General features: G+C 39.3%; 1 protein-coding gene across 1 annotated transcript in view; it reads right to left on the bottom strand.

The window, feature by feature from the left end:
- Positions 1-6,196: 6,196 nt before the first annotated feature.
- Positions 6,197-15,469, bottom strand: part of LOC122699352 (adhesion G protein-coupled receptor E2-like) — a 34,993-nt gene continuing 25,720 nt past the window's right edge. The window contains exons 15-18 of the mRNA XM_043911183.1: positions 8,056-8,122; positions 7,602-7,693; positions 6,432-6,600; positions 6,197-6,346 (exon numbers count right to left, since the gene is read on the bottom strand). Coding sequence (XP_043767118.1) covers positions 6,197-6,346; positions 6,432-6,600; positions 7,602-7,693; positions 8,056-8,122 — 478 coding nt within the window. The remainder of the gene's footprint in view (positions 6,347-6,431; positions 6,601-7,601; positions 7,694-8,055; positions 8,123-15,469) is intronic.

Raw genomic sequence — 15,469 nt, 5'->3', positions numbered from 1 at the left:
CCCGATCCCCCCTCCCACCTCCCTCTCCACCCGATTCCTCTGGGTCTTCCCAGTGCACCAGGCCGGAGCACTTGTCTCATGCATCCCACCTGGGCTGGTGATCTGTTTCACCATAAATAGTATACATGCTGTTCTTTTGAAACATCCCACCCTCACCTTCTCCCACAGAGTTCAAAAGTCTGTTCTGTATTTCTGTGTCTCTTTTTCTGTTTTGCATATAGGGTTATCGTTACCATCTTTCTAAATTCCATATATATGTGTTAGTATGCTGTAATGTTCTTTATCTTTCTGGCTTACTTCACTCTGTATAAGGGGCTCCAGTTTCATCCATCTCATTAGGACTGGTTCAAATGAATTCCTTTTGACGGCTGAGTAAAATTCCATGGTGTATATGTACCACAGCTTCCTTATCCATTCATCTGCTGATGGGCATCTAGGTTGCTTCCATGTCCAGTGCTGCGATGAACATTGGGGTGCATGTGTCTCTTTCAGATCTGGTTTCCTCAGTGTGTATGCCCAGAAGTGGTATTGCTGGGTCATATGGCAGTTCTATTTCCAGTTTTTTAAGGAATCTCCACACTGTTCTCCATAGTGGCTGTACTAGTTTGCATTCCCACCAACAGTGTAAGAGAGTTCCCTTTTCTCCACACTGAAAGCTAGTTCTTGAGAAGATAAATAAGACAGACAAACCATTAGCCAGCCTCATCAAGAAAAAAAGGGAGAAGAATGAAATCAACAAAATTAGAAATGAAAATGGAGAAATCACAACAGACAACACAGAAATACAAAGGATCATAAGAGACTACTATCAGCAGCTATATGCCAATAAAATGGAGCTTGGAAGAAATGGATGAATTCTTAGAAAAGTATAACCTTCCAAACCTGAACCAGGAAGAAATAGAAAGCCTTAACAGACCTATCAAAGGATGGAAATCGAAACTGTAATAAAAAATCTTCCAACAAATAAAAGCCCAGGACCACATGGCTTCACAGGTGAATTCTATGAAAAATTTAGAGAAGAGCTAAAACCCATCCTACTCAAAATCTTCCAGGAAATGACAGAGGAAGGTAAACTCCCAAACTCATTCTATTATGCCACCATCACCCTAATAACAAAACCAGACAAAGATGCCATAAAAAGAAAACGACAGGCCAATGTTACTGATGAACATAGATGCAAAAATCCTCAACAGAATTTTAGCAGACAGAATCCAGCAACATGCTAAAAAGATCATACATCATGAGGAAGTGGGTTTTATCCCAGGGATGCAAGGATTCTTCAATACTCACAAATCAATCAGTGTGATACACCATATGATAAAATTGAAGGAGGAAAACCATATAATTATCTCAATAAATGCAGAGAAAGCCTTTAACAAAATTCAGCATCCATTTATGATAAATGGAAAGCAGGAACAGTAGGAACATACCTCAACATAATAAAAGCCATATATGATAAAACCACAGCAAACATTATCCTCAATGGCAAAACATCAAAAGGATTTTCCCTAAAGTCAGAAACAAGACAAGGGTGACCACTCTCACCACTACTATTCAACATAGTTTTGGAATTCTTAGCCACAACAATCAGAGCAGAAAAAGAAATAAAAGGAATCCAGATTGGAAAAGAGGAAGTAAAACTCTCACTGTTTGCAGATGACATGATCCTTCATATAGAAAACCCTAAAGACACCACTAGAAAATAACTAGAGCTAATCAATGAATATAGAAAAGTTGCAGGACATAGAATTAATACACAGAAATCCCTTGCATTCTTATACACTAACAATGAGAAAACAGAAGGAGAAATTAAGGAAATAATTCCATTCACCATTGTGATGAAATGAAGGAAATACTTAGGAATAAATCTACCTAAAGAAACAAAAGGCCTATATAAAGAAAAGTATAAAACACTGATGAATGAAATCTAAAATGACACAAATAGATGGAGAAATCTACTATGTTCATGGATCAAAAGAATCAATATAGTGAAAATGAGTATACTACACAGAGCAATCTATAGATTCAATGCAATTCCTATCAAGCTATCAATGGTATTTTTCACAGAACTAGAACGAATAATTTCACAATTTGTATGGAAATACAAAATCCTCAAATAGCCAGAGCTATCTTGAGAAAGAAGAATGGAACTTAAGGAATCAACCTGCCTGACTTCAGACAAAGCTGCAGTCATCAAGACAGTATGGTACTGGCACAAAATCTGAAATATAGATTAATGGAACAAATAGAAAGCCTAGAGATAAATCCATGCACTTATGGACATCTCATCTTTGACAAATGAGGCAAAGGTATACAGTGGAGAAAAGACAATATCTTTAACAAGTGGTGCTGGGAAAACTGGTCATCCACCAGTAAAAGAATGAAACTAGAACACTTTCTAACACCATACACAAAAATAAACTCAAAATGGATTAAAGATCTGAGACCAGAAACTATAAAACTCCTAGAGGAAAACTTAAGCAAAACACTCTCTGATATAAATCACAGCAAGGCCCTCTATGACCCACTTCCCAGAGTAATGGAAATAAAAGCAAAAATAAATGGGACCTGATTAAACTTCAAAGCTTTTGCACAACGAAGGAAACTATAAGCAAGGTGAAAAGGCAGCCTTAAGAATGGGAGAAAATAATAGCTAATGAAGCAATTGACAAAGAATTAATCTCAGAAATATGCAGCTCAATTCCAAAAAATAAACAACCCAATCAAAAAATGGGCCAAAGAACTAAACAGACATTTCTCCATAAAGACATATAGATGGCTAACAAACACTTGAAAAGATGCTCAAATCACTCATTATCAGAGAAATTCAAATCAAAACCACAATGAGGTAGCATCTCACACCAGTCAGAATGGCTGCTATCAAAAAGTCTACAAACAGTAAATGCTGGAGAGGTTGCGCAGAAAAGGGACCCCTCTTACACTGTTGTTTGGAATGCAAACTAGTACCGCCACTATGGAGAACAGTGTTGAGATTCCCTAAAAAGCTGGAAGTAGAACGGCCATACAACCCAGTAATCCCACTGCTGGGCATATACAGCAAGGAAACCAGAATTCAAAGTGACACGTGTACCCCAGTGTTCATCGCACCACTGTTTACAATAGCTAGGACATGGAAGCAACCTAGATGTCCATCATCAGCTGAATTGATAAGAAAGCTGTGTACATATACACAGTGGAATATTACTCAGCTATTGAAAAGAATGCATTGAATCAGTTCTAGTGAGGTGGATGAAACTGGAGCCTGTCATTCATAGTGAAGTAGATCAGAAAGAAAAACACCAATGCAGTATATTAATGTATATATATGGAATTAAGAAAGATGGTAATGATGATCCTTTATGTTACATAGCAAAACAAACACAGATGTATTAGAATTTTTTTCCATTTATTTTTATTAGTTGGAGGCTAATTATTTTATAGTATTGTAGTGGTTTTTGTCATACATTGACATGAATTAGCCATGGATTTACATGTATTCCCCATCCCGAACCCCCCTCCCACCTCTGTCTCCACCCGATTCCTCTGGGTCTTCCCAGTGCACAAGGCCAGAGTACTTGTCTCATGCATCCAGCCTGGGCTGGTGATCTGAAAAACACAGATGTAAAAACAGACTTTTGGACTCTGTGGGAGAAGGCGAGGATGGGATGATTTGAGAGAATAGCATTGAAACATGTATATTACCATATGTGAAACAGATCACCTGTCCGAGTTTGATGCATGAAACAGGGCAGTCAAAGATGCTGCACTGGGACAACCCAGAGGGATGGGATGGGGAGGAATGTGGGAGGGGACTTGAGAGGGTGGATACATGTACACCTGTGGCTGATTCATGTCAATGTACAGCAAAAACCACCACAATATTGTAAAGTAATTAGCCCCCAATTAAAATAGATAGATCAATTAAAAATTGAAACTTCTGTGCATCAATTGACACTATGAGAGAGTGAAAACATTGAGAGAAAGGGTGGGCTGAAGTCCTTGTGCAATTCATATAGACCCCATGGGTCTCAGTGCTTTGAATGGAAACATGGTAATATGGTGATGTGAAGAATATATGAACAGAAAACATGAGAACTGTTTTTGTGAACTCAAAAATATAAATTCTTGGTAAGATTCACACTGCCAGGATCTCTCTATGACTCCTGTGATTCTCTGATGTTTTGCATTATTTGTGTGTGCTGCAAATCCCAGGAATGATTACATACTTTTAAGGAAATTCTCCAATCTAATGTAATCCTTATTTCACTTTACTTTTATGACTACACAAACCATGTATTTACTGTTTTCTATATACAGGGGTGGCCTCCCAGGTGGCACTATTGGTAAAGAACCCATCTGCCAATGCAGAAAGATTCGGGAGACAAGAATTCAACACTTGGGTTGGGAAGATCCCCTGGAGAAGGGCATAGCAACCCACACCAGTATTCTTGCCTGGAGAATCCCATGGACAGAGACGCCTGGTAGGTTATGGTCCATAGGATCACAAGAGTCAAACGTGACTGAAGCATTTTGGCACACACATGCATATAGAGGGGTCCTGGGGTTGACATGAGATAAATGATGGTCCTGTGACTCTGGTTAGCTTGTGCATCTCTGCTTCAGATCCAGAGTTTTCTTATTGAGCTTAACACAGGACTATTCTTTTCCTTAAGTGTTTGAGCATGAAAAAGTCCATGCTGCATGGACAAAGTGGGTGCTCAACCCAGGTGGAGAGTAAGAAGATAGTTACGTAGGAGAGTCAAGATGAGCATAGAAATGCAATGAGCAAACATAGGCAAAACACTCTCCGACATAAATCACAGCAAGATCCTCTATGACCCACATCCCAGAATATTAGAAACAAAAGCAAAAATAAACAAATGGGACCTAATGAAACTTAAAAGCTTTTGCACAACAAAGGAAACTATAAGCAAGGTGAAAAGACAGCCCTCAGATTGGGAGAAAATAATAGCAAACGAAGCAACAGACAAAGGATTAATCTCAAAAATATACAAGCAACTCCTGCAGCTCAACTCCAGAAAAATAAATGACCCAATCAAAAAATGGGCCAAAGAACTAAACAGACATTTCTCCAAAGAGGACAGACAGATGGCTAACAAACACATGAAAAGATGCTCAACATCACTCATTATCTAAGAAATGCAAATCAAAACCACAATGAGGTACCATTACATGCCAGTCAGGATGGCTGCTATCCAAAAGTCTGCAAGCAATAAATGCTGGAGAGGGTGTGGAGAAAAGGGAACCCTCTTACACTGTTGGTGGGAATGCAAACTAGTACAGCCGCTATGGAAAACAGTGTGGAGATTTCTTGAAAAACTGGAAATAGAACTGCCATGTGACCCAGCAATCCCACTTCTGGGCATACACACCGAGGAAACCAGATCTGAAAGAGACACGTGCACCCCAATGTTCATCGCAGCACTGTTTATAATAGCCAGGACATGGAAGCAACCTAGATGCCCATCAGCAGACGAATGGATAAGGAAACTGTGGTACATATACACCATGGAATATTACTCAGCCATTAAAAAGAATTCATTTGAATCAGTTCTAATGAGATGGATGAAACTGGAGCCCATTATACAGAGTGAAGTAAGCCAGAAAGGTAAAAACCATTACAGTATACTAACACTTATATATGGAATTTAGAAAGATGGTAATGATAACCCTATATGAAAAACAGAAAAAGAGACACAGATGTACAGAACAGACTTTTGGACTCTGTGGGAGAAGGTGAGGGTGGGATGTTTCAAGAGAACAGCATCAAAACATGTATATTATCTAGGGTGAAACAGATCACCAGCCCAGGTTGGATGCATGAGGAAGTGCTCAGGGCTGGTACACTGGGAAGACCCAGAGGAATCGGGTGGAGAGGGAGGTGGGAGGGGGGATCGGGATGGGGAATACATGTAAACCCATAGCTAATTCATGTCAATGTATGACAAAAGCAACTACAATATTGTAAAGTAATTAGCCTCCAACTAATAAAAATAAATGAAAAAAAATTAAAAAAAAAAAAGAAATGCAATGAGCAGAAGTCAAAGGAAGACATTCTTTCATGACAGAGGAATGTCCTGAGTGAGTTTAGATGTAAACCAGTGTGAGTTATCGTAAGTTATCACCTGCTTTATACCCAATTGTCCAGTATGATAGGCATGTACTGCTCAATGAATCAATCAGTGAAGTGCTCTGAGGCAATGCATGATCTTACCTCACTGTGTTTAGAGGGTTCCGACATGGCCCTGCTGGAGAGTGTGTACTCCTCAGACTCAGTTTTCTTTTTCTTGATCCCTTTGAACCATATCTTGTATTGCTCTTGCACCTATAGAGACAAAGCATGCTCTGCATCAGCTCACAGAGACAAATGAGGATGAGAAGAGTCCTGAGCAGGAGTTAGACAGTGGTACCTGCTGGCTGAGGAGGCAGTACACCAGGAAGATGAAGAAACCCTGCAGGCTGTTGATGATGGTGAAGAGGTAGGCCATGACTTGTGGAGCTGGTCCCACCTGCAGGATTCCCAGACACCATGTACATCCCAAGATAAAGAGCTGAGCTGTGGCTTTGAATGTTAGCATCCTGAGTAGGAGGACAAAAAAGGTTCACAATGCACCGTGATCAACACAGTCAAGTCCATCTCTTTTCAACTCAAAGAATGCCTGTGACTAAGTTGTGGCCGTTCTGACCTTTACTGTGAATGATTATCTAAAAGAATTTTTCTTTTTTTTTTTTTTGGTTCTGGAATGGCATATTATCTTAGACTGAAGTTGGTAGTGAAACTTTACAATGTGGCTTTCAGTAATAGGATGAATATTCCCAGTTTCAATCAACTAATATTACTGTGGATGCTCTGTGCACATGGCTTTGTGCTGGTCCTGTGCATTAAAAATAACAAAGGCAAGATTTCTGATTTCACAAACCTTACCACCTAGTGGGAAGAGAAATACAAACGGTCAATTATACTTGTGAAATTGAAGGTCCCTCTGCCCTGGTCCCTCCAATGATGCCCCTATCTTTTCCATCTCCATGAATTGACCCAGAGCAAGGTTTGTCAGATGATTCATTCTGTGTAAGTAAAAAGAAAGCAAAGGATATCCTTGGCTTCTTAGAAGATATGATATGTGGATGATCAACCTGACTTCACCAGGAAGAGCAGGGCAGATGAGGGTAGTGGGACAAACATGAGTAAAGACATGGGCATGAAAGGGCATGCTGGGGCCTGTGTCAGGTATGTAAGGGATTTATAAGGATATACATATTCTCAAGACTTTTCTCACAGGGTCATGGTGGTAATCCCTGTTTATTAGAACAAAATCAATTTCCTCAGTAGCTAAGATAGTTCCATTCTTGGGTTAAAGATGAATGGAATATTTTTGACTTGGCTATCAGCAACAAAACAGTATTCGAGCTTCCAAGAAGGGTGGCTGAACTCCTCCTCTCAAGTCCCCCTGAAATCCTGTGAACGGACATCAGGAGCTTGGAACTCTATGTCCTTGCTCCTGGACCATGCTTTTTAATGGTGCAGGGTTGAGGGGTTGTGGTCGGATAGGGTGGCGATGTGTACCTCTGATGTATCTCACCTAGTCTTCCGGAGAGTAGACACATCACTGTTGAGTGAGGAGAGCTTCTTTTTCACAATCCAGAATGTTATCAGGAAGAAAACTAAATTAATCTGCAGAAACATTACAAGTGGTATTAAGTGCATCCACATCTGCTAATCCTTCCTTGTGGCTCATCCAACATCTAAATCAGCAGGTAGGAAGGGTTTGTATTTCGTAACAGTCATAGAAAACCAGACCGAACTCCCAGTAACTCAGTTTGCATGGAGATTTACATGTTTAAACACTGAGAGTGCCATGTCTAAGGAAATGCTTCTTCCTGGTTTTAAAATGGAAATTTCTGCATCCTGGGACCCTCCCACTCCTGAGCTAACTAGAATAATCGGTCACCCTGTCCGTAGCCTTCTTTTTGCTTGTGCTTTTAATTTACCCTCAGCCAGGGAGGAAAGATCCTCTGATGTCATCCATTACTCACAGAGAAGATGGTGCAGACAGGGCCAAGAAATGTCCATACAAATCCTTTTTCTGTGCTGAGCCAGCATCTAAGAGAGGTGGTTGAGAATCAAGAGTATATTAGCCTTTGTGGATAAAGAATTGATAGATGAACATATCTCTCATTCCTCAAAGTCTTTCCTGACTCCTTTATTATTATTATTAATCATAGTTATTATTGTTTATTTTTTTGGTCAGAATATTTCACATAAGATCACCCTTGGCACATTTCAATACACAACACAATATTAGCTATAGGCACTATGCTCTATAGGAGACTTCCTGAACTTATTATTTTGCATAACTGAAAGCTTATGTATGTCCTTGCTATTAGTAAAGGCCATGGGTGTATACTTATTCCCAATTTGTCAGGTTATACATATTAATCATGTGCAGCTTTCCCCATGTAAATCACAATGTAAAAAAGTGGTTTTAAATAAATATAAATTTATTTTAAAAAGCCCTTTTAAATCTTGGCCCTCATATGCTGGCAGATAAAAAATGTACATGTTTTAAAGAAAAAATCAATAAAAATTAACTTATGGTTTATGAGACAAATATAGAGTCTCCCTTTCTCTATCAGGGTCAGTACTTGGCTCTGAAGATCGAGTTATGATTAAAAGAGTGATCTCTTTCTTCAAGGAGTTTCTAGCTCTGTAGGCTTGTTGATAGTTAGACAATAGAAACAATTAAAGTGAATGAAACTTACGATCAAATATGAGGAGTTTTAGGAACATGTAGGTGGATCTATAACCTAGTTAGACCTGTAGGAGGTTTTGATACTGGGAAGGGTTCCCTGAGAGAATTCTGTTGTGTTTATGATGAGAGGTGAAGGATGAGTAGGTGTAGATAGGATGAAAAAAGTTGGGGACAGACAAGAAGAGAGAGAGGGAGAGAGGGTGATTGACAGAGAGAGAGAACAACAGTAAACCTGACACTGCTATGGCTGGACTCATGTGCATTATACAATTTATTCCTCATGACAACATAGGTAATCAAATGATTACAGATCAGGCATCTGAGGCACAAGGATACAGAGTCAGTAACTGAAGTTCACATTGGTAGAAATGATAGAATTGGTACTTGATCCCAGTTAAGAATTGTGTGAGATTTGGGAGGTGTTAGGATCATGTTAGATGGATCCACCAGGAAGAACCAAAGAGAGAGCTACACAGACAGGGGTTGGTTTACTGCAGCCTGTGGTCCACACTGGGCTGCTGTCTGATTTTGGAAATGTGTTTTACCGGGTCAGAGTTGCAGTCATTTTCTTATGTCTTTTCTGTGGCTGCTTTTGAACTAGAAGGACAGAGATGAAAAACTGCAACTGAGACTGTTTGACCCACAAAACCAAAATATCTACTATCTTGCATTTTATAGGGAAAGTTTTCTGACTTTTTTGCTAAACTATCTAGAAAGGCCAGTGATCCAGAAACCATCTGATGCAGGTCGACATCAATTTTTACCAGCATAATTTGTTGTGAGTTGTTCAGTTGCTAAGTCATGTCGAACTATTTGTGACCCCATGAACTGCAGCGTGCCAAGGTTCCCAGTCCTTCACTATCTCCCTGAATTTGCTCAAACTCATGTCACCTAGTTGGTGATGCTATCCAACCATTTTGCCCTTGTCACCCACTTCTCCTGCCCTCAATCTTTCCCAGAAACAGTCTTTTCCAAGGAGTCAGCTCTTCGCACCAGGTGGCCAAACTATTGGAGCTTCAGCTTCAGCATCATTCTCCCAGTGAATGTTCAGGGTTGGTTTCCTTTAAGATTGACTGGTTTGATCTCCTTGCTATCCAAGGCAGTCTCAAGAGTCTTCTACAGCACCACAATTCGAAAGCGTCAATTTTTGGCATTCAGATTTCTTTATGGTCCAGCATAGGAATTTATTGCGAGTACCAGTGTGCATTTGATCACATCTCTGCCACCAACAGCCTAATTTAAAAATGGCACAGGACTAAAGAGACATTTTCTAGAGAAGTCATAGGGATGATCAGCAGGCACATGAAAAATGTTCAGTATCACTAATGTTAGGGAAATGTAAATCAAAACCACAGCGAGACATTCCAGCACACTTGTTAGAATGGCTCTTATCAAACACACATGTAATAATCACTGTCAGTGAGAATGTGGAGAAAAAGGAACTCTTATACACTGTTGCTAGGAATGTAAACTGATGCAATCACTATGGAAGACAGTATTGAGACCTTCAGAAACATTAAGAATAGAGCTACTATGTGATCCAGCTATCCCGTGCCTGGGTAATTATAAAGACTACAAAAACACTAACTCAAAATGATGTGCAGACTTTTATGTTCACTGCAGCATTATTTGCAATGGCAAAGATATGGAGGCATACTAAGTGCCTATCAAAGGATAAAGAAGATGTGATACACACACATACACACCAGCCATGCAGTACTACCTAGCCATAAAAATGAGGAAATCTTCCTATTTGTTACAACATGAATGGATGCTGGGTTTATTATGCTAAGTGAAAGAAGTCAGATGGAGAAAGACAAATACAGTCTGATTTCATTCGCATGTGGAATTTAACAAACCAATAAACAAACAAAATAAATGAACTACCTAAATCAAACAAATGCCCTCTCCCCATAGATGAAGATAATGGAGTACTGACAGAGGAGAAAAGATGAGCTTGGGGAGAGGTGAAATGGGCAAAGTGGTTCGACCGTATGGTGATGGATGGAAATCCAATTATCAGTGGTAAACAGATTGTAGAGTATAAAACATAGAAATGTGTCATACACGTAAAACATATAGAGTGTTGCAGAACAATATTGACACAATAAAAATAATATATCAATGGAGAAAAGACAATCTTTTCAGTAAGTGGTTCTGGGAAAACTAGACAGCTACTTGTAAAGGAATGATATTAAACACTCCCTAACATCATATACAAAAATAAACTCAAAATGTATTAAAGACCTAAATGTAAGGCCAGACATTATAAAACTCTTAGAGGAAAACATAAGTAGAACTCTCACATAAATTACAGCAAGATCTTTTTATCCTGTTCTTCTCCTAGAGTAATGAAAATAAAATTAAAATAAAAAGTGGGACCTAATTAAACTTAAAAGCTTTTGCATAGCAAAGGAAACCATAAACAAGATGAAAAGACAACCCTCATAATGGGAGAAAATATTTGCAAATGATGCAAATGAAACAACTGACAAAGGACTAATCTCCAAAGTGTACAGAGTTCATGTACACAGCTCTCTCTCTCTTTCTTTCTCTCTCTATATATGTAAACCAGTAACAAATGGGAGAAAGACCTAACCAGACATTTCTTTAAAAAATACATACATAGTGAAAAAACACATGAAAAGATGCTCAACGTCACTAATTATTAGAGAAATGGATATCAAAACCACAATGAGGTACCACCTCACACCAGTCAGAATGGCCATCATCAAAAAGTCTGCAGAAAATAAATGCTGGAGAGGGAGTGGAGAAAAGGTAATCCTGCCACACTAATCCTGGGAAGGTACATTGGTACAGTCACTATGGAGAACAATATGGACATTCCTTAAAAATAGAGCTACCATATAATCTAGGAATCCCACTCTGGCATATATCTGGAGAAACACATGGCTTACAAAGATAATTGCACCCCAATGTTCTTTGCAGTACTATTTGTAATAGCCAGAACATGGGAGCAATCTAAATGTCCATCAATAGAGGAATGGATAAAGAAGTGGTACATATATACAATGGAATGCTATTCAGCTATAGAAAAGAGTGAATCAGTGCCATTTGTGAAAACATGGATGGATCTAGAGATTGTCATGCTGAGTGAAGTAAGGCAGACAGAGAAAGACAGATATCATAATATATTTCATTCCAATCCCAAAGAAGGGAAATGCCAAAGAGTGTTCAAACTACTGTACAATTGTGCTCATTTCACAAGCTAGCAATGTTATGCTCAAAATCCTTCAAGCTAGGCTTCAGCAGTATGTGAACCAAGAAGTTCCAGATGTACAAACTGGGTTTCAAAGAAGCAGAGGAACCAGAGATCAAATTGCCAACACCCACTGGATCATGGGAAAGCAAGGGAATTCCAGAATAACATCTACTCCTGCTTCATTGACTACACTTAAAGTCTTTGTCTGTGTACATCACAACATATTGTGGAAAATTCTTAATGAGATGGGGGTACCAGGCCACCATACCTGTACCATACCTGTCTCCTGAGACACGTGTATGTAGGTAAGAAGCAACAGAACTGGACATGGAACAACTGAATGGTTCAAAATTGGGGAATGACTACATTAAGGCTGAGAATACATCATGCAAGATACCAGGCTGGATGAATCACAAGCTGGAATCAAGCCTGCAGGGAGAAATATTAACAACCTCAGATATGCAGATGACACCACTCTAATGGCAGAAAGTGAAGAGAAACTAAAGAGTCTCTTGATGAGAGTGAAAGAGGAGAGTGAAAAAGCTGGCTTGAAACGCAACATTAAAAAATACTAACCCCATGGCATCCTGTCCCATCACGTGGTGGCAAATAGAAGCAGAAAGAGATTTTCAGTGACAGATTTTCTTGGGCTCCCAAATCACTGTGGATGGCGACTACAACCATGAAATTAAAAGGCGCTTGCTCCTTGGAAGGAAAGCTGTGGCAAACCTAGACAGCATACTGAAAAACAGAAACAGCATTTTGCTGTCAAAGGTTCATATAGTTAAAGCTATAGTTTTTTCAGCAGTCATGTATGGGTATGAGAGTTGGATCATAAAGAAGGCTGAGTGCCAAAGAATTGATACTTTCAAACTGTGGTGCAGGAGAAGACTCTTGAGAGTCCCTTGAATTGCAAGGAGATCAAACTAGTCAATCCTAAGGGAAATCAACCCTGAATATTAACTGGAAGGACTAAGGCTGAAGCTCCATTACCTTGACTACCTGATGTGAAGAGCTGACTCATTGGAAAATATCCTGATGCTGGGAAAGATTGAAGGCAAAAGGAGGAGGGAGTGGCAGAGGATGAAATGGTTAGATAGCATCACTGATGCAACTGATATAAACTTAAGCAAACTCTGGGAGATAGAGGAATCTCAGGGGGCAACATAACAACAACAACAACAACAACAAATCACCACAGAATACATGCTGAGCCTCAGTTACTAGTGGAGAAGCAGCTCAGATGCTCAAGTCCACTGGCAGCTAGTGGGGGCTGGGTACAGAGGTTTGGGCTGCATGGCTGATTCTTAGGGTAAAGACTGGGTTTGAATGCCCTGTGGACAATCAGAGGGGACTAATGTAACACAGTAACCCAAACCATGTGAACACCAGACAGACAAAGAAGGCCAAAGGACCTTTCCTGCAGGTAGGCTCAAGGCTCCATGGTGACACCTAGTGAGCTCACAGAACAAATATTGTGCCCTAGTGAAAACCAAAGGAGACTAAGCTGCTGCCATTTATGACCCTCCTTCCCTGGAGGCAGAGAGGTAATGGTGTGACAGCCAGAGCTGGAATGCAAGGGGTTGCTGCAATCTTGGCCCCAAGACTGCATTTCCACCAAACTGTGAGCAGGCCGTCAGTCGATAACCACATCTTCCTTGGATCCTGGACAGTTCACATTGGCCAGGAGTGTCACAGCCTGAGACCAGCTCCCCAAAGGAGACACACAGCACACCTGGCATAGATGTGCAACAGATAAATTGAGCAGCTTGGACTGGAGAGGTGCATAAGATGCATGGCCCACCTAGGACAGTGCACTCGCCAAGCATCTGGTCGCCTGAGTTGCTTGGATCTGGGAAGAGTACAAAATGCACAGCACACCTGGCTCAGAACCTTATGGAGACCACCATCATCCTGATACCAAAACCAGACAAAAACCACAAAAAAGAAAACTAGAGGCCAATATCATGGATGAACATAGATGTAAAAATACTCAACAAAATTCTAACAAACAGAATCCAACAGCATATTAAAGAGATCATAGATCATGATCAAGTGGATTTTATTCTAGGGATGCAAGATATTCTCAAATCAAACAATGTGATACACCATCCTAACAAATTGAAAGATAAAAATGGTATGATTATCTCAATAGATGCAGATAATGTCTTTGACAAAATTCAACAACAATTTATGATAAAAACTCGAGAAAGTAGGTGTAGAAGGAATATACCCCAACATAACAAAAACTATATATGACAAATTCACAGCAAACATTGTTCTCAATGGCAAAAAATGGAAAACATTTCCTCTAAATCAGGAATAAGGCAAGGGTGCTCACTCTTACCACTACTATTCAACATAGTTTTGGAAGTCCTAGCCACAGCAATCAGAGAAGAAAAAGAAATAAAAGGAATCCAGATTGGAAAAGAAGTAAAACTGTCACTGTTTGCAGATGACATGATACTCTACATAGAAAACCGTAAAGATGCCACAAGAAAATTACTAGAGTTAATCAATGAATATAGAAAAGTTGCAGGATATAAAATTAATACAGAGAAATCCCTTGCATTCCTATTAACAAACAGTGAAAATTCAGAAAGAGAAATCAAGGAAACAATCCTATACACTATTGCAACATTAAGAACAAAATACTTAGGAAAAAATTTACCTAAAGAAACAGAAGACCTGTATATAGAAAACTATAAAACACTTATGAAAGAAATCAAAGATGACACAAATAGATGGAGAAATATATCATGTTCATGGATTGGAAGAATCAATATAGTGAAAATGAGTATACTACCCAAAGCAATCTATAGATTCAGTGCAATCCCTATGAAACTCCAATGCTATTTTTCACAGAACTAGAACAAATAATTTCACAGTTTGCACGGAAACACAAAAAACCTCAAATAGCCAAAGGAATCTTGAGAAAGAAGAATGGAACTGGAGGAAACAACCTTCCTGACTTCAGACTATACTACAAAGCTACAGTCATCAAGACAGTATGGTACTGGAACATAAATATAGATCACTGGAACAAAATTGAAAATCTGGAGATAAATCCGTGCACATATAGACACCTTATCTTTGACAAAGGAAGCAGATATATACAATGAAGAAAAGATAGTCTCTTCGACAAGTGATGCTGGGAAAACTGGTCTGCCACCTGTAAAAAAAAATGAAACTAGAACACTCTCTAACACCATACACAAAAATAAACTCAAAATGGATTAACGACCTAAATGTTAAGATCAGAAACTATAAAACTATTAGAGGAAATCATAGGCACAACAGTCTCTGACATAAATCATAGCAAGATCCTCTAAGACCCACCTCCCAGCATAATGGAGATAAAGCAGAAATAAACCAATGTCACCTAATTAAACTTAAAATCTTGTGCCCTATGAAGGAAGCTATAAGCAAGGTGAAAAGACAGCTTTCAGAATGGGAGAAAATAATAGCAAATAAA

This window comes from Cervus elaphus, chromosome 9, assembly GCF_910594005.1.
Source record: "Cervus elaphus chromosome 9, mCerEla1.1, whole genome shotgun sequence".
In the NCBI taxonomy this organism is placed as follows: Eukaryota; Metazoa; Chordata; class Mammalia; order Artiodactyla; family Cervidae; genus Cervus; species Cervus elaphus.
Note: the sequence above shows the minus strand (reverse complement) of the source record. Positions and strands in the feature narration are given on the sequence as shown.